Here is a 23712-nt window from a genome sequence, read left to right as displayed (position 1 = left end):
TGTGGAATGCTCTGCCACAGACTGCGGCCGTCTGTGCATATGCTTAAAGTGGAAAGTAATCGTTTTCCGATCAGTCAGAGCATCAAAGGATATACTGAGAAGGTGGGTGTATGGGGTTGAGTGGATTTGGGATCAGCCATGATGGAATGGTGGAGCAGACTCAATGGGCTGAATGGCCTCATTCTGCTCCTATGTCTTATGGTCTAATGGTCTTCCAGCCCACTGAGGCTAAACCGATTTAATCCCAATCTAAACACAGGACAATTTACAATGACTGTGGGGGAAAACAGGCATCCGGAGAAAACCAACATACAGACAGGAAAAATGAACTTTGGCCCCCTGGGATATATCCTCCATAGTATCCAAGACATCTTCAAGGAGTGGATCCTTCGGATGGCAGTGTTCATCAGTGAGGATCGTCATCACCCAGGACATGGTACGAGAGGGAAAGCAACCAGAAGTCGTGATACATGTTGGGACCAATGACATAGGCAGGAAGAGGGATGAGGTCCTGAAGTGTGAGTTTCGGGAATTAGGCAGAAGGCTGAAGAACAGGATCTCAAGGGTGACGTTCTCAGGATTGCTGCCAGTGCTACGTGACAGTGATGGTAAGAATTGGAGGAGATGGCAGTTGAATGCGTGGCTGAGGAGTTGGTTCAGGGGGCAGGGTTTTAGATTTTTAGATTATTGGGATCTCTTCTGGGGAAGGTGGGACCTGTACAGATTGGATGGGTTGCACCTGAACTCGAGGGGGAGCAATATCCTTGCAGGTAGGTTTGCTAGCGTGGTTCGGGAGGATTTAAACTAATTGCGAGGGGGATGGGACCCAGAGTGATAGAACAGTGAAAGAAGTGCATGGAGTAAAGCCAAATCTAACATACAGAGAGGCTTTGAGGAAAGAGAAGCAGAATAAACGGTGTAAAGACAGTAAGGTAGAAGGGCTGAAATGTGTGTACCTCAATGCAAGAAACATCAGGAACAAAGGTGATGAACTGAGAGTTTGGATACATACATGGAATTATGATGTCGTGGCCATTACAGAGACTTGGCTGGCACCAGGGCAGGAATGGATTCTCAATATTTCTGGATTTCAGTGCTTTAAAAGGGATAGAGAGGGCAGGAAAAGGGGGGGAGGGGTGGCATTACTGGTCAGGGATACTATTACAGCTACAGAATGGGTGGGTAATGTAGCAGGATCCTCTTTTGAATTAATATGGGTGGAAGTCAGGAACAGGAAGGGAGCAGTTACTCTATTGGGGGTATTCTATAGGCCCCCTGGTAGCAGCAGAGATACAGAGGAGCAGATTGGGAGGCAGATTTTGGAAAGGTGCAAAAATAACAGGGCTGTTATCATGGGTGACTTTAACTTCCTTAATAGTGATTGGCACCTGATTGGTTCCAAGGGTTTAGATGGGGCAGAGTTTGTTAAGTGTGTCCAGGATGGATTCCTGTCACAGTATGTGGACAGGCTGACCAGGGGGAATGCCATACTAGATCTAGTACTAGGTAATGAACCGGGTCAGGTCACAGATCTCTCAGTGGGTGAGCATCTGGGGGACAGTGACCACCGCTCCCTGGCCTTTATAATTATCATGGAAAAGGATAGAATCAAAGAGGACAGGAAAATTTTTAATTGGGGAAAGGCAAATTATGAAGCTATAAGGCTAGAACTTGCAGGTGTGAATTGGGATGATGTTTTTGCAGGGAAATGTACTATGGACATGTGGTCGATGTTTAGAGATCTCTTGCGGGATGTAAGGGATAAATTTGTCCCGGTGAGGAAGATAAAGAATGGTAGGTTGAAGGAACCATGGGTGACAAGTGAGGTGGAAAATCTAGTCAGGTGGAAGAAGGCAGCATACATGAGGTTTAGGAAGCAAGGATCAGATGGGTCTATTGAGGAACTTAGGGAAGCAAGAAAGGAGCTTAAGAAGGGACTGAGAAGAGCAAGAAGGGGGCATGAGAAGGCCTTGGCAAGTAGGGTAAAGGAAAATCCCAAGGCATTCTTCAATTATGTGAAGAAAAAAAGGATGACAGGAGTGAGGGTAGGACCGATTAGAGATAGAGGTGGGAAGATGTGCCTGGAGGCTGTGGAAGTGAGCGAGGTCCTCAATGAATACTTCTCTTCGGTATTCACCAATGAGCGGGAACTTGATGATGGTGAGGACAATATAAATGAGGTTGATGTTCTGGAGCATGTTGATATTAAGGGCGAGGTGGTGTTGGAGTTGTTAAAATACATTAGGACAGATAAGTCCCCGGGGCCTGATGGAATATTCCCCAGGCTGCTCCACGAGGCGAGGGAAGAGATTGCTGAGCCTCTGGCTAGGATCTTTATGTCCTCATTGTCTATGGGAATGGTACCGGAGGATTGGAGTGAGGCGAATGTTGTCCCCTTGTTCAAAAAAGGTAGTAGGGATAGTCCGGGCAATTATAGACCAGTGAGCCTTACGTCTGTGGTGGGAAAGCTGTTGGAAAAGATTCTGAGAGATAGGATCTGTAGGCATTTAGAGAATCATGGTCTGATCAGGGACAGTCAGCATAGCTTTGTGAAGGGCAGATCGTGTCTAACAAGCCTGATAGAGTTCTTTGAGGAGGTGACCAGGCATATAGATGAGGGTAGTGCAGTGGATGTGATCTATATGGATTTTAGTAAGGCATTTGACAAGGTTCCACACGGTAGGCTTATTCAGAAAGTTAGAAGGCATGGGAACCAGGGAAGTTTGGCCAGGTGGATTCAGAATTGGCTTGCCTGCAGAAGGCAGAGGGTGGTGGTGGAGGGAGTACATTCAGATTGGAGGATTGTGACTAGTGGTGTCCCACAAGGATCTGTTATGGGACCTCTACTTTTCGTGATTTTTGTTAACGACCTGGATGTGGGGGTAGAAGGGTGGGTTGGCAAGTTTGCAGACGACACAAAGGTTGGTGGTGTTGTAGATAGCGTAGAGGGTTGTCAAAGATTGCAGAGGGACATTGATAGGATGCAGAAGTGGGCGGAGAAGTGGCGGATGGAGTTCAACCCGGAGAAGTGTGAGGTGGTACACTTTGGAAGGACAAACTCCAAGGCAGAGTACAAAGTAAATGGCAGGATACTTGGTAGTGTGGAGGAGCAGAGGGATCTCGGGGTACATGACCACAGATCCCTGAAAGTTGCCTCACAGGTAGATAGGGTAGTTAAGAAAGCTTATGGGGTGTTAGCTTTGATAAGTCGAGGGATAGAGTTTAAGAGTTGCGATGTAATGATGCAGCTCTATAAAACTCTGGTTAGGCCACACTTGGAGTACTGTGTCCAGTTCTGGTCACCTCACTATAGGAAGGATGTGGAAGCATTGGAAAGGGTACAGAGGAGATTTACCAGGATGCTGCCTGGTTTAGAAAGTATGCATTATGATCCGAGATTAAAGGAGCTAGGGCTTTACTCTTTGGAGAGAAGGAGGATGAGAGGAGACATAATAGAGGTGTACAAGATAATAAGGGGAATAGATAGAGTGGATAGCCAGCGCCTCTTCCCCAGGGCACCACTGCTCAATACAAGAGGACATGGCTTTAAGGTAAGGGGTGGGAAGTTCAAGGGGGATATTAGAGGAAGGTTTTTTACTCAGAGAGTGGTTGGTGCGTGGAATGCACTGCCTGAGTCAGTGGTGGAGGCAGATACACTAGTGAAGTTTAAGAGACTACTAGACAGGAATATGGAGGAATCTAAGGTGGGGGCTTATATGGGAGGCAGGGTTTGAGGGTCGGCACAACATTGTGGGCCGAAGGGCCTGTACTGTGCTGTACTATTCTATGCCCTCTTCACACTGTTACCGTCAGGAAACAGGTACAGAAGCCTCCTCCAGAAGCACACACTCAGCGATACTTTTATTTATCATGAATTTCATTGTACTACTGCTGTAAAGCTGAAAAATTTCATGACGTGTACCAGTGATATTAAATCTGATTTTTGTAAAATTGTCATCCTAACTGCTTTGCTGCGATAGCTCTGCTGTTCAGTGTGAAACTGAAATCCAATCTGTCATCCCATAATGCAAAACCTCACAGATATCTGAATTAAGCTCCATTTGCTAATCCTCATTTACCCAGCTAATCAAGATCTTTCTGTAAATCCTCATAACCCTTTTCACTGTCAGTGACTTCATCTATGTTAATGTCAGCCGCAAACTTACCAACCATTCTTTACGTTCTCAGTCAGTGATATCACCTCTAGCAACAGCAGATTCCAGAGATACACTTTGTTCCTTGTAGGAGCTTGAGCTTTCCCACCCGTCATGTGGAGGATCTATAAGCACATGTTTCACTTTTCACAGTTGTTGTTCTGTTTTCCTGCCTGCAGGTGACAATTGGGTTTCAGAGCAAGAATCTGTTAGCAACCTTGCCCTCCTCCTTCTTGGAGTCTCTTCTGTCTACAGCATTAATGGAGGATGCTGAACTTCGACTCCTTGTTATCGAGATCCTCCTCAGTCTGATCGACCGTCAGGAAAACAGGCACAAGTTCTCTCATGTCAGGTGTGTGTTCTAAGCAGCCTTCACCCCGTCTCTTTCTCTCTGCCCTGTTCTTCTGCAGGCATATTTCCTTCTTGTCATCCTCTAGTATTACCATAGATACAACACACACAAAATGCTGAAGCATCTCGTCAAGCATCATCACTTCTCATGAAGGGTCCTGGCCCAAGACATTGACTGTTGATGCTGCCTGACCTGCTGATTCCCTCCAACAATTTGTGTGTGTTTCTCTGGATACCCAGCATCTGAGCAATCTCTTGTGTTTACCATGTTGTGCAGGGAGTTCTTGCATTGTTTCACAGTGGAACATTTCAAAGTTCAGTTTATTGTGATATGCACAAGTACACGTATACAAACCTTACTTGTAGCAGCACCAGAGGTACAGTACATCATATAAACAGCATTCACAAGAAAAAACTACCCTCAACCATCAGACTCTTGAATCAGAGGGGAGAAAGCCACTCAACTTTGCTTGCTCCATCACTGAATTGTTCCCCAAAATATCTTCTCTCTTTCATACAGTCATAGAAAAGTACAGCACAGAAACAGGCCATTTAACCCATCTAGGCTGAACCATTTCAATTATCCACTCCCATTGACCAGAGCCTTCCATACCCCAACCATCCAAACTTCAACGTTCAAATTGACTTCAGATGCTCCATGTGCTAGCAGCAAATTCCACAATCTCACGACCCTCTGAGTGAAGAAGTTTTCCCTCAAGTTCCCCTTAAGCTGTTCACTTTTCACTCTTAACCTATGACCTTTGGTTGTTGACCCACCCAACCTCAGTGGAAAAAACCTGCTTGCATTTACCTTATCTATACCCCTCATAATTTTGTATACCTCTATCAAATCTCCTCTCAACCTTCGATGTTCCAAGGAATAAAGTCTAACCTATTCAATCTTTCCTTATAACTCAGGTCCTCCAGACCCAGCAATATCTATGTAAATTTTCTCTGTACTCTTTCAATCTTATTTACATCTTTCCTGCAGGTTGGTGGCCAAAATTGCGCACAATACTCCAAGTTAGGCCTCGCTAATGTCTTATACAACTTAAGCATAACATTCCATCTCCTATACTCAGTACTTTGATTTATGAAGGCCAATGGACCAAAAGTTTTCTTTACAACCCTGTGTATTTGTGAAGCCACTTACAATGAATTATGGACCTGTATTCCCAGATCCCTTTGTTCTATCACACTCCTCAGTGCCCTCACTGTGTGACACCTACCCTGGTTGGTCCTGCCAAAGTACAACACCTCACACTTGTCTGCAGTAAGTTCCATCTGTCATTTTTCAGCCCATTTTTCCAGCTGCTCTAGATCCTGCTACAAGCCACAATTGCCTTCCTCGTTGTCCACTACACTCCCAATCTGCAAATTTGCTGATCCAGTTAACCACATTATCATCCAGTTTGTTGATATAGATGACAAACGACAATGGACTCAGCACCGATCCCTGCAGCACACCACTAGTCACAGGCTTCCAGTCAGAGAAACAACTATCTACTACCACTCTCTGTCTTCTCCCACAAAGTCAATGTCTAATCCAGTTTACTACCTCATCCTGAATGCCGAGCGACTGAACTTTCCTGACCAACCTCCCATGTGGGACCTTCTCAAGTGCCTTACTAAAGTCCATGTAGACAACATCAACTTTCCTGGTAACTTCCTCGAAAAACTCTTTAAGAGTGGTTAGACATGACCTACCATACACGAAGCCATGCTGACTATCCTTAATCAATCCATGTTTATCCAAATTTTTATATACCTGGTCCCTTAGAATACCTTCCAGTAACTTTCCCACTACTGATGCCAGGCTCACTGGCTCATAATTTCCTGGTTCATTTTTAAAACCTTTCTTGAACATTGGAACAACATTGGCAATCCTCCAATCCCCTTGTACCTCGCCTGTCACTAAGGATGATTTAAATATCTCTTTATGGCCCGAGCAATTTCTGCATTTGCCTCCCGTAGAGTCTGAAGGAACACCTCATCAGTCAGGGTTTATCCACCCTGATTTGCCTCAAGACAGCAAACACATCCTCTTCTGTAATCTGTATAGGGTCCATGAAGTGGATGCCGTTTACCTCACTTTGATAAACTCTGTGTCCGTCTCCTGAGTAAATACAGATGCAATTTATTTAAGATCTCCCCCATCTGTTTTGGCTCCACGCATGGATTACCATTCTGATCTTCCAGAGGACCAGTTCTGTCCCTTGCAATCCTTTTGCTCTTAACATATCTGTAGAATTCCTTAGGATTCTCCTTCACTTAGTCTGCTAGAGCAAGTTCATATCTTCTTTTAGCCTTCCTGATTCCTTTCTTAAGTGCTCTCTTGCATTTCTTCTACTCCATAAGCACCTCATTTGCTCCTACGTGCCTATACCTGCTATGCACCTTGTTTTTTCTTAACCAGGGCTTGAAATCTCTTGAAAATCAAGGTTTCCTACACCCATTATTATTACCTTTTATTCTGACAGGAAATTACAAGCTTTGTACTCTCAAAATTTCACTTTTGAAGGCCTCCAATTTACCAACTACACCTTTGCCAGAAAATAGCCTGTCACAATCCACAGTTGCCAGATCATTTCTGATATCATCAAAATTGGCCTTTCTCCCATTAGAATATCAACCCGCAGACCAGACCTATGTTTTGGCATATTTACTTTGAAACTAATGGCATTGTGATCACTAGGTTCAAAGTGTTCCCTACACAGACTGACGTCACCTGCCCTGTCTCATTCCCCAGTAGGAGATCAAGTATCGCACATTCTCTCATTGGCACTTCTACATACTGATTAAGGAAACCTCCCTGAACACAAATGACAAACTCCATCCCATCTATTTCTTTTACAGTATGGTAGTTCCCCCAGTCAATATGAGGAAAATTAAATTCACCTGCTATATCAACCTTATGTTTGTTGCAGCAGTCTGAAATCTCTCTGCAAATTTGTCCCTCTAAATCCCCTGAACTGTTGGATGGTCTGTAATATTGCCCCATTAATCAAATCAAATTCAGGTTTAATTATCATTCAACCATACCAGAATACAGCCGACTGAGACAGTGCTTCTCTGGGGCCAAGGTGCAGAACATACACAGCACAATCAAGATAGTAAGCACACATACAGTCCCACACACAAAAAAATTTATATATATATAGTGACGCTCTGGGGGGTGGGAGAGATGTGGTCAACAGCCTGTCCTTGCATCTCCGATGACCAGCACTTGTGTTAAAACGTGTTTGTGGGATTATGGTGGGAAGTTCCAGTTCATTTATTGTTACATTTTAGTTTGGGTTATACAGATATTTGCTTGTGTATTTGTGGGTCACCCTAACTGTAACCCGGGTGTGTGATGGTCACCTCCCTCCGTCTGCGTGAGACTGGTTGGGTTCAGTCTGTGGGTCATGTGGTCCCCAGTCTGTTTTGTGTTCATCACAATAAAACAGTTGTTGATTTTAACGAGTTTCCTCGTTTGTCGTTATGGACCAAATGCTTGCCGCAATATACTGTATATATCTTAAGACCCTGAGTGACATGTCCCACAAGTTACATCACCTCTGGCACCTACTATCCCGGACAGCAGCAGCAGGCAAGCCTGTGGCTTAGGGCCTAGTCCTTGCTACAACCGAGGCCATGCAGCTCCCCTGCCGTCTGTCACACCATCAAAAAAAGCAAACAGGCCTGTAGCACCTTAAATGTCCAACAAGGTCTTCAGATTGCAAGAGAAACATCCAAGACAATTACCTGCGGTCACATTGCATGCCTCCTTACATGCACCAATTCCAATACCTTCCTGTAGCAGGCAGCAACATTGTCTACACCATCCAGTTCCTCCACCAACGAGCAGCTCACTGATGGGATACTACGACTAAACATACCTTTACCTGCCCTCCCTCTCTCTGGTTTCAGCAGGGATCATACGCTCGTGATTCCCTTGTCCACTCATCCCTCCCCTCTCATCTCCCTCCTGGCACTTACCATAGAACCATAGAAACTACAGCACAGAAACAGGCCTTTTGGCCCTTCTTGGCAGTGCCGAACCACTTTCTGCCTGGTCCCACTGACCTGCACACGGACCATATCCCTCCCATCCATGTATCTATCCAATTTATTCTTAAATGTTAAAAAAGAACCCGCATTTACCACCTCGTCTGGCAGCTCATTCCATACTCCTACCACTCTCTGTGTGAAGAAGCCCCCCCCCAATGTTCCCTTTAAACTTTTCCCCCCTCACCCTTAACCCATGTCTTCTGCTTTTTTTCTCCCCTTGCCTCAGTGGAAAAAGCCTGCTTGCATTCACTCTATCTATACCCATCATAATTTTATATACCTCTATCAAATCTCCCCTCATTCTTCTACGCTCCAGGGAATAAAGTCCTAACCTATTAAACCTTCCTCTGTAACTGAGTTTCTCAAATTCTGGCAACATCCTTGTAAACCTTCTCCACTCTTTCAACCTTATTTATATCCTTCCTGTAATTCGGTGACCAAAACTGAACACAATACTCCAGATTCGGCCTCACCAATGCCTTATACAACCTCATCATAACATTCCAGCTCTTATACTCAATACTTTGATTAATAAAGGCCAATGTACCAAAATTTCTCCTTTTGCTCCTCCCATTTCCTCCAAACTAAAGGTGTAGCTATGGGCACCCGTATGGGTCCTAGCTATGCCTGCCTTTTTGTTGGGTTTGTGGAACAATCTATGTTCCGTGCCTATCCTGGTATCTGTCCCCCACTTTTCCTTCGCTACATCGACGACTGCATTGGCGCTGCTTCCTGCACGCATGCAGAACTCGTTGACTTTATTAACTTTGCCTCCAACTTTCACCCTGCCCTCAAGTTTACCTGGTCCATTTCCGATACCTCCCTCCCCTTTCTAGATCTTTCTGTCTCTGTCTCTGGAGACAGCTTATCCACTGATGTCTACTATAAGCCTACTGACTCTCACAGCTATCTGGACTATTCCTCTTCTCACCCTGTCTCTTGCAAAAACGCCATCCCCTTCTCGCAATTCCTCCGTCTCCGCCGCATCTGCTCTCAGGATGAGGCTTTTCATTCTAGGACGAGGGAGATGTCTTCATTTTTTAAAGAAAGGGGCTTCCCTTCCTCCACTATCAACTCTGCTCTTAAACGCATCTCCCTCACGTACATCTGCTCTCACTCCATCCTCCCACCACCCCACTAGGAATAGGGTTCCCCTGGTCCTCACCTACCACCCCACCAGCCTCCGGGTCCAACATATTATTCTCTGTAACTTCCGCCACCTCCAACGGGATCCCACCACTAAGCACATCTTTCCCTCCCCCTCTCTCTGCATTCTGCAGGGATCGCTCCCTACACAACTCCCTTGTCCATTCGTCCCCCCCATCCCTCCCCACTGATCTCCCTCCTGGCACTTATCCGTGTAAGCGGAACAAGTGCTACACATGCCCTTACACTTCCTCCCTTACCACCATTCAGGGCCCCAAACAGTCCTTCCAGGTGAGGCATCACTTCACCTGTGAGTCGACTGGGGTGATATACTGCGTCCGGTGCTCCCGATGTGGCCTTTTATATATTGGTGAGACCCGACGCAGACTGGGAGACCGCTTTGCTGAACATCTACGCTCTGTCCGCCAGAGAAAGCAGGATCTCCCAGTGGCCACACATTTTAATTCCACATCCCATTCCCATTCTGACATGTCTATCCACGGCCTCCTCTACTGTAAAGAAGAAGCCACACTCAGGTTGGAGGAACAACACCTTATATTCCGTCTGGATAGCCTCCAACCTGATGGCATGAACATCGACTTCTCTAACTTCCGCTAAGGCCCCACCTCCCCCTCGTACCCCATCTGTTACTCATTTTTATGCACACATTCTTTCTCTCACTCTCCTTTTTCTCCCTCTGTCTCTCTGAATATACCTCTTGCCCATCCTCTGGGTCACCCCCCCTCCTTGTCTTTCTTCCCGGACCTCCTGTCTCATGATCCTCTCGTATCCCCTTTTGCCTATCACCTGTCCAGCTCTCGGCTCTATCCCTCCCCCTCCTGTCTTCTCCTATCATTTTGCATCTCCCCCTCCCCCTCCAGCTTTCAAATCCCTTACTCACTCTTCCTTCAGTTAGTCCTGACGAAGGGTCTCGGCCTGAAACGTCGACTGCGCCTCTTCCTATAGATGCTGCTTGGCCTGCTGCATTCACCAGCAACTTTGATGTATGTTGCTTGAATTTCCAGCATCTGCAGAATTCCTGTTGTTTGCAATGTACCAAAAGCTCTCTTTACGACCCTATCTACCTGTGACACCACTTTTAGAGCATTTTGTATCTGTATTCCCAGATCCCTCTGTTCTACTGCACTCCTCAGTGCCTTACCATTAACCCTGCATGTTCTACCTTGGTTTGTCCTTCCAACGTGCAATACCTCACACTTGTCTGCATTAAACTCCATCTGCTATTTTTCAGCCCATTTTTGCAGCTGGTCCAAGTCCCTCTGCAGGCTCTGAAAACCTTCCTCACTGTCTACTACACCTCCAATTTTTGTATCATCAGTAGATTTGCTGATCCAATTTACCACATTATCATCCAGATCATTGATATAGATGACAAATAACAATGGACCCAGCACTGATCCCTGTGGCACACCACTAGTCACAGGCCTCCACTCGGAGAAGCAATTCTCTACTACCACTCTTTGGCTTCTTCCATTGAGCCAATGTCTAATCCAATTTACCACCTCTCCATGTATACCTAGCGACTGAATTTTCCTAACCATGCGGGACCTTGTCAAAGGCCTTACTGAAATCAATGTAGACAATATCCACTGCCTTCCCTTCATCCACTTTCCTGGTAACCTCCTCGAAAAACTCCAATAGATTGGTCAAACATGACCTGCCACGCACAAAGCCATGTTGACTCTCCCTAATAAGTCCCTGTCTATCCAAATGCCTGTAGATTCTGTCTCTTAGTACTCCCTCCAATAACTTACCTACTACCGACGTTAAATTTACCGGCCTATAATTTCCCAGATTACTTTTCAATCCATTTTTACACAACGGAGCAACACGAGCCACTCTCCAATCCTCCGGCACCTCACCCGTAGACAGCGACATTTTAAATATTTCTGCCAGGGCCCCTGCAATTTCAACACTAGTCTCCTTCAAGGTCCAAGGGAACGCCCTGTCAGGTCCCGGGGATTTATCCACTTTAATTTTCCTCAAGACAGCAAGCACCTCCCCCTTTTCAATCTGTACAGTTTCCATGATCTCACTACTTGATTCCCTTAATTCCATAGACTTCATGCCAGTTTCCTTCGTAAATACAGATGCAAAAAACCTATTTAAGATCTCCCCCATTTCCTTTGGTTCCGCACATAGCTGACCACTCTGATCTTCAAGAGGACCAATTTTATCCCTTACAATCCTTTTGCTCTTAATATACCTGTAACAGCCCTTTGGATTGTCCTTCACTTTGACTGCCAAGGCAACCTCATGTCTTCTTTTAGCCCTCCTGATTACTTTCTTAAGTATTTTCTTGCACTTCTTATACTCCTCAAGCACCTGATTTACTCCCTGTTTCCTATACATTTCATACAACTCCCTCTTCTTCTTTATCAGAGTTGCAATATCCCTTGGGAACCCTGCAAGTGGCCAAAGTACCACACCCGCCCATTCACCTTCTTTCAGGGCCCCAAACAGTCCTTCCAGGAGAGGCAACACTTCACCTGTGAATCTGCTGGAGTCATCTTTTGTGTCTGCTGCTCCCAATGTAGCCTCCTCTATATTGGTGAGACCCATCAAAAATTGGGGGACCGCTTTAGAAACACAGAAAACCTACAGCACAATACAGGCCCTTCAGGCCACAGTGCTGTGCTGAACATGTACTCACTTTAGAAATTACCTCGGGTTACCGATAGCCCTCTATTTTTCTAAGCTCCATGTAACTATCCAGGAATCTCTTAACAGACCCTATCGTATTCACCTCCACCACCATCGCCGGCAGCCTATTCCACACATAAATAACTTACCCCTGACATCTCCTCTGTACCTACTTCCAAGCACCTTAAATCTATGCCCTCTCGTGTTAGCCATTTCAGCCCTGGGAAAAAGCCTCTGACTATCCACACGATCAATGCCTCTCATCATCTTGTACACCTCTATCAGGTCACCTCTCATCCTCCATCGCTCCAAGGAGAAAAGGCCGAGTTCATCCAACCTATTCTCGTAAGACATGCTCCCCAATCCAGGCAACATCCTTGTAAATCTCCTCTGCACCCTTTCTGTGGTTTCCACATCCTTCCTGTAGTGAGGCGACCAGAACCGAGGACAGTACTCCAAGTGGGGTCTGACTAGGGTCAGTTGAGCACATCTGCTCCATCTGTCAAGAGCAAAATTTTCCAGTGTCCAAACATGTTGGTCCGTGGCCTGCCACAATGAGGCTACTCTGAGGGTGGAAGAGGAACACCTCATATTCCATCGAGGTAGCCTCAAACCTGATGGCATGAATATCAATTTCTCCATCTGTAAAACAAATTTCCTTCCACTACCCCTCTTCTTCTATTCCACACTCTGGCCTCTTTCCTCTTTTCACCTGCCTGTCACTTCCCACTGGGTCCTTCCCCTTCCCTGTCTCCCATGTGCACTGTCCTCTCCTGTCAGGTTCCTTCCTCTCCAGCCAGTTACCCTTCTCACCCACCTGGCTTCACCCATCTCCTTCCAGCTATCCTCCTTCCTCTCCTCCCAACTTTTTATTCAGTCATCTTCTCCTTTCCTTTCCAGTCCCAGTGAAAGGGCTCAGCCTGAACCATTGACTGTGTATTTCCACAGATACAGCCTGACCTGCTGAGTTCCCCCAGCATTTAGAAACATAGAAACATAGAAAATAGGTGCAGGAGTAGGCCATTCGGCCCTTCGAGCCTGCACCGCCATTCAGTATTTTGTGTGTGTTGCTTGGATTTCCAGCATCTGCAGAATCTCTTGTGTTTATTCATTTCCATCGATGCTGCCTGACCTGCTGAGTTCCTCCAGCATTTTGTGTGTGTTGCTCTGGATTTCCAGCATCTGCAGAATCTCTCATTTTTTTTTATTATTGTATTCTTTATCTTTTGTGGTTTTTTTTGTGCTGTGTCAGATTCAGAGTAGCAATTATTTTGTTCTCCTTTACACTCGTCTACTGGAAATAACATGAAACAATCTTGAATCTTGAAGTTTGAAATGTTAACACACCCACCTCCTCTAGCAAATCTTACTTTACACACTTTGGAATCACAGTGCCATGTAATGTGTGGTCAGCCCACTGTGACTGACTGTGTTTGCTTTTGGTCCTCAGTATTATTTCCGATATCTCGTCCCTGATGCTGAAGGTGGACAAGTGCTCTCGGCAGGATACGCTGTTCATGAAGAAGGTATGTTGATGTGACGTACCTTTCCTTTCCTTTCCTGACTGACTGACTACCTTGTTGACCCAGTGCGGTTTCAGCAAGAAGAATAGGATTAACCGAAGGTTTGAAAGATAAGTTCCACTCTCAGCATACCTCTCCAGAAGAGGACAGGCGCTCAGGGTTCCCTGCTGTCACATGGATGCTTGGTAAATTGGTTTATGATTGTCACAGGTACTGAGGTAAAGTGAAAAATGTCTTTGCATACAGACCAATTCATTTCAACAATACATTGAAATAGAGGAAATTCAAAGAATCAAAGAATCAAAGGATGCAGAATGAATTGTTACAGTGCAGGCAGAGAGTGAGGTGGCAGTTAAGGGAGCTGCGATAGAGGCACTGAGATGAAGGCCTGAATGTGCAGAGAATGCAGGGCTCTGGGTCGTCTACAGGGAGAAGGATGAGGTGTCATTAGCTGAATTATTTTGCCAACACCTTGTGGACAAAAGGGCCTGTTCATATACGGTACAGTAATATTTTCTACTAATATCTCCTGGTGCCTCTTAAATATTGTCACGGTCCTGCCTTCAATACAGGAGTGTGTTTCCTGCTGGCAGTTGGTGGTAACAGGGGGTGCCTGAGGTAATGACTGTCTCTGTCTCTGTAGTAATGTCCATGTTGATTAAGGTTGGCCTCTTCTCTTACAGCACTCGCAGACCTTGTACAGATATATCTACATGAGCTGTAAACAGCAGAATAACTCACACATCCACTACGATGCCATCTATGCCATGCTTGCCCTTATCAGTGTGGAACTTGCCAATGAAGAGGTGGTGGTAGACTTAATCCGGGTGGTACTGGCTCTCCAGGTGGGTATGGTGAGGTGATGGTGGAACTGATCTGTGTAGTCCTGGCTCTCCAGGTCAGTACAGTGAGTTGGTGATGATGGAACTGATCTGTGTGGTACTGGCTGTCCAGTTCGGTATAGTGAAAAGAAAGTGGACTGGACCCATATGGTATCTGCCTTCTGGGTGGGTGCAGTGAGTAGGTGGTAGACCTGTTCAATGAGGTTTCTACCCTACACCTCGGCCAGTGAGGTGGTGGTGGTGGAACACCTCACGGATGTGGTTGAAATTCCTGCTTATGCTCACTCTCAAGATGTCGAGAGTCAGGGACTCACTTGCGGGCTGTCCCCAGCACAGCTTTAGGTTAACAACAGGAATTCTGCAGATGCTGGAAATTCAAGCAACATACATCAAAGTTGCTGGTGAACGCAGCAGGCCAAGCAGCATCTATAGGAAGAGGCGCAGTCGACGTTTCAGGCCGAGACCCTTCGTCAGGACTAACTTTAGGTTTAGGTTAGGTTGTTTGTAGGTTTCAATGAATCTGAATCTCAGTCTCAACTGATTGTAATTTCATTCAAAGTCTGCGGTGTAGGTTAAACGCTCTCTTTAATAATACTTATACATCCCATGTCTTAATGTGAATTTAGAACATTTTCAGCCCATTTTTCCAGCAGGTCCACATCCTGCTGCTAATTTGATAGCCTTCCTCACTGTCCACAGTGCTTCTTGTCTTGGTGTCATCCACAAATCTGTGATCCAGTTCACCAGTTATCATCTAGGTTGTTGATAGAGATGACAAACAACGATGGAGCCAGCACCAGTCTCCATGGCACACCACTAATCTCAGGCCTCCAATCAGAGAGGCAACCATCTACCACCACCCTTAATCACTCCTGTTAAGCCAATGACAAATCTGGTTTACCACCTTATCCTGAACGCCAAGCGACTGAACTTCCAGCAGCTCGTCCATAGTTAAGGATGTGTTAAAAACATCTGCCAGGGCTCCTCTAACATCCATACTAGCCTCTGACAAGGTGCGAGGAGACTCTTTGTCAGGCTCTGGGCATTTATTCACTCTAATTTTTATCACAACAGCAAGCATCTTGTCCTCTATAATCTGCATAAGGTCAATGACCTCCTGCTACTTTGCCTCACTGCTGCGTCCATCTCCAAAGCAAATGCTGATGCAAAAAATCCATTGAAGCTCCCCCTCATCTCCTTCAGCTTCATGCTTAGCTGACCACTCTGATCTGCAAAAGGTCACATTTTGTCCCTTGCTATCTTTTTGGTCTTATTATATCTGTAGAAACCCTTAGGATTCTCCCTCACCTTGTCTGCTAGAGCAACCTCATGCCTTCTTTTAAGTTTTCGCTTGCATTTCTTATACTCATTTCTTCTGATGGCCTATAGCTGCTCTGCACCTTCTTCTTAATCAGGGCTTTAATCTTTCTCAAAAAACAAGGTCCCCTAATCTTTGCCTTTTATGACAGAAACTTGCAAACTCTGTACCCTCAAATATTTCACTATTGAAGACCTCCTGCTTCCTAAGTACACCTTTGCCAGAAAACAACCTGTCTCAGTCCAGCTTGCAAGATCCTTTCTGATACCATCAGAACTGGCCTTTCTCCAACTTAGAATATTTTTGCATATTGATTTTGAAACTAATGGTATTATGATCTCTTGATTTGAAGTGTTCCCTTACGCAAACTTATGTCACCTGCCCGTCTCATTCCCAATAGGAGATCAAGTATCGCACACTCTCTCTTTGGGATTTCTATGTACTGATGAAGGAAACTTTCCCGAACACATTTGACAAACTCTTTCCCATTTAGTCCTTCTACAGAATGGGAGTCCCAGTCAATATGTGGAAAGTTAAATTCATCTACTATCACAGCCTTATTTTTCTTGTAAATGGTGCGATCTCTAAATTCTGTGACTATTGGGATGTCTATTCTATAATCCCATCAATGTGATCATCCGTTACTTATTCCTCAGTTCCACCCATGCATCCCCAATAGATGAGCTCTCCAATCTGTCCCATCTGAGAATCGCTGTGCCATTTTCCCTGACTAATAATGCCACCCCTCCCCCTTTAACAACTCCCCCTCAATCACATCTAAAACAACAGAACTGCAGAACACTGAGCTGCCAGTCCTGCCCCTGCTGCAATCAAGTTTTATTAATGCCCACACTGTCATAATTCCACATGCTGATCCATGCTCTAAATTCACCTGCCTTTCCTATAATATGCCTTGCATTGAAGTACACACAACTCTAACATTCACCTTGCCATTCTCAACCTTTCAATTTCTGACTTGGTACGTAGGTTTACCAACATCTTTCTCCACTATCTGCTCTGGCACTCGGTTCCCATCTCCCTGCAACTCTAGTTTAAATGTCTTGGCGCATCAAGAGCAAACCTTCCCACAAGGGTATTAGTAGCCCTCTGGTTGTGGTGTAGTCTGTCCTTTCTGTAGAGGAAACAAGTCCAGTAACCCAAACATTGAAGCCCTCTCTCTTGCACCATTTCTTTAGTCACGTGTTAAACTGTATAATCTTCCTATTTCAGGCCTCATTAGCACGTGGTAGGGGTAGCAATCCTGAGATCACAACCTATTGTTTTTCTCGTATGATGAGAACAGTCAGCGTACTGAGTCTCAGTAACACCATCATCGCCATTCCTCCACTGATTCGCCGTTACCAAGAATGGCCCAGCAATTCACCCACTCACCTACACCAGGGGTAGGTAAAATGATGAATTTCACCTCCCCTCCACTTATCTACATAGGGGTAAGTACAGTGATGAATTCACCCCCACTCATCTACACCAGGGACAGGTACAGTGATTAATTCGCCCCCCACTCATCTGCACCAGGGATAGGTACAGTGATTAATTCACCCCCCACTCATCTACGCCAGGGACAGGTACAGTGATTAATTCACCCCCCACTCATCTACACCAGGGATAGGTACAGTGATTAATTCACCCCCCACTCATCTACACCAGGGACAGGTACAGTGATTAATTCACCCCTCACTCATCTACACCAGGGATAGGTACAGAGATGAATTTACCCCCCACTCATCTACACCAGGGATAGGTACAGAGATAAATGTAAGATAATGCATTTTTGTAAAAGGAACGATAAACCGTTACCTAAATGGGGAGAAAATTCAAAAATCAGAGGTGTAAAGGGACTTTGGATTTCTCTTGGACTCCCAGAAGGTTAATTCACAGGTTGAGTCTGTGGTAAAGAAGGCAAAATCAATGTTGGTATGTATTTCAAGGGGAATAGAATATAAAACAAGGAGATAATGCTGAAGCTTTATAAGATGCTAGTCAGGCCGCTCAGAGTATTGTCAGCAGTCTGGGCCTCATGTTGATAAAGTTGTTAAGTTTTCCACAAAAGACGTCTCCTGACTTTTCACTCCTTTTGGTTTCGATAAAAGGTGGTTTCTGATGGAGCTTAAGACAGGACGTTCCTTTATCAATTAAAATTTAAATTTCAATGGCATCTTTTATCTAAGTTATTAAGTTTTGTTCTATTTGAGTAGCTGGGAGGTCTATCGAACTGATTGTTCTGTTGTATCAACCTGAGTGTTCTTTTGTATCGGTGGCCTTATACTTTGTAACAATTCTGACATCAGGCAGTGAACTTGTTGAACCACTGGAGGGATGAGAACACTTCTCCCCTGATGTCGGGACCAAGTTCACTCGCCGGCTGAGATAGATGAAATAAACTGGTGAAAAGATAAGTAACGATCTTTTTGTGCTGTGGTTATTTGATCCGGCAAATTTACATTTACAATGTCTCAGAAAGGATATGTTGTCATTGGAGAGAGTCCAGAGGAGGTTCACAAAGATTATTCCAGGACTGAAGAGGTTAACATATGAGGAGTATTTGGCAACTGTGGGCCTGTACTCACTGGAATTTAGAAGAATGCAAGGGGATCTCATTGTAATCTACCAAATGTTGAAAGGACTAGTTCAGGTGGATATGCAGAGGATGTTTCCTCTGATGAGAGGATCCAGAACACAAGGGACACCCTCAAAATTAAGGGGTGACCTGCTGGAACAGAGGTAAGGAGGAATTTTTAAAGAGGAAAAGAGAGGTAAATTTGTGCAATATTCTGCCACAGACTGTGGAGGAAGCCAAGCCATGTGTACATTTAAAGTTGATAGATTCTTGATTTTTTTCCAGGCATCAAGGGATATGGTGAGAGGGCAGGTGAGTGGGATCCGGGATCAATCATGTTGAAAAGGCAGAGCAAACTTGATGGGCTAATTCTGTTACCATGTCTGATGGTCTGATGGTCTTACATTCATCTACACCGGGGTAGGTAGAGAGATGTGCTCACCCCCCCCCCCCACTCATCTCTCATCTACATCAGGGGTAAGTAGAGAGATGTGCTCACCCCGCCACTCATCTACACCAGGGGTAGGTAGAGAGATGAATTCACCCCCCCCCCCAAACTCATCTACACCAGGGGTAGGTAGAGAGATGTGCTCACCCCCCCCACTCATCTCTCATCTACACCAGGGGTAGGTAGAGAGATGTGCTCACCCCCCCCCACTCATCTCTCATCTACACCAGGGGTAGGTAGAGAGATGAATTCACCACCCCCCCCCCAAACTCATCTACACCAGGGGTAGGTAGAGAGATGTGCTCACCCCCCCCCACTCATCTACACCAGGGGTAGGTAGAGAGATGAATTCACCCCCCCCCACTCATCTACACCAGGGGTAGGTAGAGAGATGTACTCACCCCCCCCCCACTCATCTCTCATCTACACCAGGGGTAGGTAGAGAGATGAATTCACCCCCCCCAAACTCATCTACACCAGGGGTAGGTAGAGAGATGTGCTCACCCCCCCCACTCATCTACACCAGCGGTAGGTAGAGAGATGAATTCACCCCCCCCCAAACTCATCTACACCAGGGGTAGGTAGAGAGATGTGCTCACCCCCCCCACTCATCTACACCAGGGGTAGGTAGAGAGATGAATTCACCCCCCCCCCCACTCACCTACCCCAGGGGTAGGTAGAAAGATGTGCTCACCCCCCCCACTCATCTACACCAGGGGTAGGTAGAGAGATGAATTCACCCCCCCCCCACTCACCTACCCCAGGGGTAGGTAGAAAGATGTGTTCACCCCTCGTCTGGGGAGTGTTATACATGTTAACTGAGCTCATAAGCCACGGCTGTGTGGAGATGGGATGTGCTCAGTCACATGCAGAATGTACAAAGAGAAACTGACGGTGCCTGAGAGGGGATTCGATACACATCGCCAATGCTCTGAGGAGCAGACGGTGCCTGAGAGGGGATTCGATACACATCGCTAATGCTCTGAGGAGCAGACGGTGCCTGAGAGGTGATTCGATACACATCGCTAATGCTCTGAGGAGCAGACGGTGCCTGAGAGGGAATTCGATACACATCGCTAATGCTCTGAGGAACAGACGGTGCCTGAGAGGGGATTCGATACTCATCGCTAATGCTCTGAGGCTTCTGCATTCAGGGCACCCGCAGCAGCACGGCGGTTAGCGCGACCCTGTTGCAGCTCAGGGTTGTGGAGTATGGAATTCAGACTCGATATCCTCTGTACGTCCTCAGAGTGGAATATGTGGGTTTCCTCTGGGAGCTCTGCTTTCCTCCCACACTCCTGTAGGGTAATTGATCATTGTGATTAGGCTGGGGTTAAATCGTTGGGTTGGACAGCGTGGTTTGAGTGCCTGTTCTGCGATGTATTTCTAAATAAAATAAATGGACCAACTGTGCTTGTAAAGCCAAGTAGTATGGTAAATAGTCTCAGCATGCTGTTAAATTCCCATTGGTGTATAGCTCAGCACTCAGCTGTGGGGAGTGATAGAGAGTGAAACAATTTGTCTCTTTGACAGGAACTTTCCCTCAACAATGAAGACAACCTCCCTGTGTGGAGCCGCTGTGCCATCCATGCCCTAGCCTCTGCCTACCTGAACTTCATCAGCCAGCTCACCATCCTGCCAGCCTTCTGCCAGAATATCCAGCAGGTAAGGTGCCCAAGGCGAGCCCATCTCCCTCACTACTAACACCCAGCTCTAGTTCGTCCCTGGAGACATATTGACTTACCTCAACCCATTAGCCCGATAGTAACTCACCAGAGTCCCTCTCCCGTGCCTGTCTTTGAAATTGTCTCCAAGTGTGGGCCATCTTTTAGTTGTATCCTTCCTTGCCCAGGGATGAGGCTTTGGTGCGTCTGTTGCCATTTCTGTAGCATTGTGTTTTACAGGATAGGGTTCCTGGCCCCAGACCCAACCCTCCTCCTTTCACAGCCAGGCTTGAGAATATCTATGGTAGAGTTTCTGTGGAGGCATGATCTTGTTGCAGGGGGATGGGAACCAGTCTGATAGAGCAGAGGGTGAGCCAGTAGATGATGTAATATGTAAGGAAGGACAAGCCAATGATTCAGTACAACTGAAGACAAAGCAAAGAGTTAAATTGTACCACAGAGGCAAAAGGGCAAAGAATGCAGGACTGAAGGTCAGTATTTAAATGCACATGGCATTCGGAATAAAGTGGACAAACTCATGGCGCAATTAGAGATTGGTCGGTATAATGTTGTAGGCATCACTGAGTCATGGCTGAAAGAAGGCCATAGCATCTTTAACATCTGCCGGACGATGCTGAGGATGTTCTATGAGTCTGTGGTGGCCAGTGCGATCATGTTTGCTGTGGTGAGCTGGGGCAGCAGGCTGAGGGTAGCAGACACCAACAGAATCAACAAACTTATTCATAAGGCCAGTGATGTTGTAGGGATGGAACTGGACTCTCTCACGGTGGTGTCTGAAAAGAGGATGCTGTCCAAGTTGCATACCATCTTGGACAATGTCTTCCATCCACTACATAACGTACTGGTTGGGCACAGGAGTACATTCAGCCAGAGACTCATTCCTCCAAGATGCAGCACAGAGCGTCATAGGAAGTCATTCCTGCCTGTGGCCATCAAACTTTACAACTCTTCCCTTGGAGGGTCAGACACCCTGAGCCGATAGGCTGGTCCTGGACTTATTTCATAATTTACATATTACTATTTAACTATTTATGGTTCTATTACTATTTCTATTACTACTTATTATTTATGGTGCAACTGTAATGAAAACCAATTTCCCCCTGGGATCAATAAAGTATGACTATGACTATAGTTAGAGTTTAACGTCAGAGGATATACTTTGTGTCAAAAGGGCAGGCAGGAAGGCATAGGCGGTGGTGTGGCTCTGTTGGTAAGAGATAGAATTACATCTTTAGAAAGAGGTGAGGTAGGGTCAGAGAAGGTTGAATCTTTGTGGGAGGAGATTAGAAACTGCAAGGGTAAAACAAACCATGATGGGAATCATATATAGGCCTCCAAATAGTAGCTAAAATGTGGGGTTGAGATTGTCAAGGGAGCTGGAAAAGGCATGTAATAAAGGTAATGACACAGTTGTAATGGGAAACTTCAATATGCAAGGGAATTAGGAAAATCAGGTTGGTGTCAGATCACAAGAGAGGCAATTTGTTGAACGCCTACGGGATGGCTTTTTAGAGCAGCTTGTGCTTGAGCCTATTCGGGGAAAGGCTATCTTAGATTGTGTGTTGTGTAATGACCCAGATCTTATTAAAGAGCTTAACATAAAGGAACCCTGAGGAGACAGTGATCATAATATGATTGAATTCATGCTGCAATTTGAGAGGGAGAAGTGAGGGTGGTTACTATTACAAAGGGGAGGTGCCCAAAAAGCTGAAAGACCTAAGGGTACATGTCGCCCAGACAAGATGAACTGCACCCTCTAAAAGAGGTAGCGGTAGAGATTGTGGAGGGATTAGTAAAGATCTTTCAAAAATCATTGGACTCTGGCATGGTGCCAGAGGACTGGAAAATTGCAAATGTCACCGCTCTCTTTACGAAAGGAGGAAGGCAGTAGGAAGGAGATTATAGACCAGTTAGCCTGACCTCAGTGGTTGGGAAGATGTTGGAGTCAATAGTTAAGGATAAGGTCATGGAGATAAGATATGGAGTACCTGGTGACACAGTCAAGATAGAACAAGGTCAGCAGTGTTTCCTTTAGGGAAAATCTTGCCCGACAAACCTGTTGGAATTCTTTGAGGAGATTACATGTCAGATAGATAAAGGGGATGCAGTGAATGTTGTACATTTGGATTTTCAGAAGTCTTTTGATAAGGTGCCACACATGAGGCTGCTTACCAGGTTAAGAGCCCATGGTATTACAGGAAAGTTACTGGCATGGTTAGAGCTTTGGCTGATCGGTAGGGGACAGTGTGTGGGAGTAAAAGGATCCTTTTCTGGTTGGCTGCCAGTGACTAGAGGTGTTCCACAGAGGTCCATGTTGGGACTGCTTCTTTTTATGCTGTATATCAATGATTTAGATGATGAAATAAACAACAGAAAATCTGCAGATGCTGGAAATCCTGAGCCCTGCTGAAGGGTCTTGGTCCGAAACGTCGACTGTACTCTTTTCCATAGATGCTGCTTGGCCTGCTGAGTTCCTCCAGCATTTTGTGTGCATAGATGGTTTTGTTGCCAAGTTTGTAGATGTTACGAAGATTGGTGGAGGGGCAGATAGTGTTGAGGAAACAGGAAGGCTGCAGGTGGACTTGTACAGGTTAGGAGAATGGGCAAGAGAGTGGCAAATGAAATACGATGCTGGAAAATGCATGGTCATGCATTTTGATAGTAGAAATACATATGTAGACTATTTTCTAAATGGGGAGAAAATCCAAAAATCTGAGATTAAAAGGACTTCGAAGTGCTTGTTCAGAACACCCTAAAGGTTAACTTGCAGGTTGAGTCGGTGGTGAGGAAGGCAAATGCAATGTTAGCATTCATTTCAAGAGGTCTAGAATGGAAGAGCATGTGATGCTGAGGCTTTATAGGGCACTGGTAAGGCCTCATTTTGAGTATTGTGAACAGGTTTGGGTTTTTCATCTAAGAAAAGATGTGCTGGCACTGGAGAGGGTCCAGA

At 45.6% G+C, this 23712-nt stretch overlaps 1 protein-coding gene across 7 annotated transcripts in view; it reads left to right on the top strand.

Moving 5' to 3' along the window:
• The window catches only part of LOC134350026 (protein EFR3 homolog B-like), a 299220-nt gene that overhangs the window by 184793 nt on the left and 90715 nt on the right, over positions 1-23712 (top strand). For all 7 annotated transcript variants that reach the window (XM_063054929.1, XM_063054928.1, XM_063054927.1 and 4 more), the window contains 4 exons: positions 4334-4506; positions 13819-13894; positions 14575-14736; positions 20611-20742. In XM_063054929.1, coding sequence (XP_062910999.1) covers positions 4334-4506; positions 13819-13894; positions 14575-14736; positions 20611-20742 — 543 coding nt within the window. The remainder of the gene's footprint in view (positions 1-4333; positions 4507-13818; positions 13895-14574; positions 14737-20610; positions 20743-23712) is intronic.

The sequence above is a fragment of the Mobula hypostoma genome, chromosome 8 (assembly GCF_963921235.1).
Source record: "Mobula hypostoma chromosome 8, sMobHyp1.1, whole genome shotgun sequence".
Classification (NCBI taxonomy): Eukaryota; Metazoa; Chordata; class Chondrichthyes; order Myliobatiformes; family Myliobatidae; genus Mobula; species Mobula hypostoma.
Note: the sequence above shows the minus strand (reverse complement) of the source record. Positions and strands in the feature narration are given on the sequence as shown.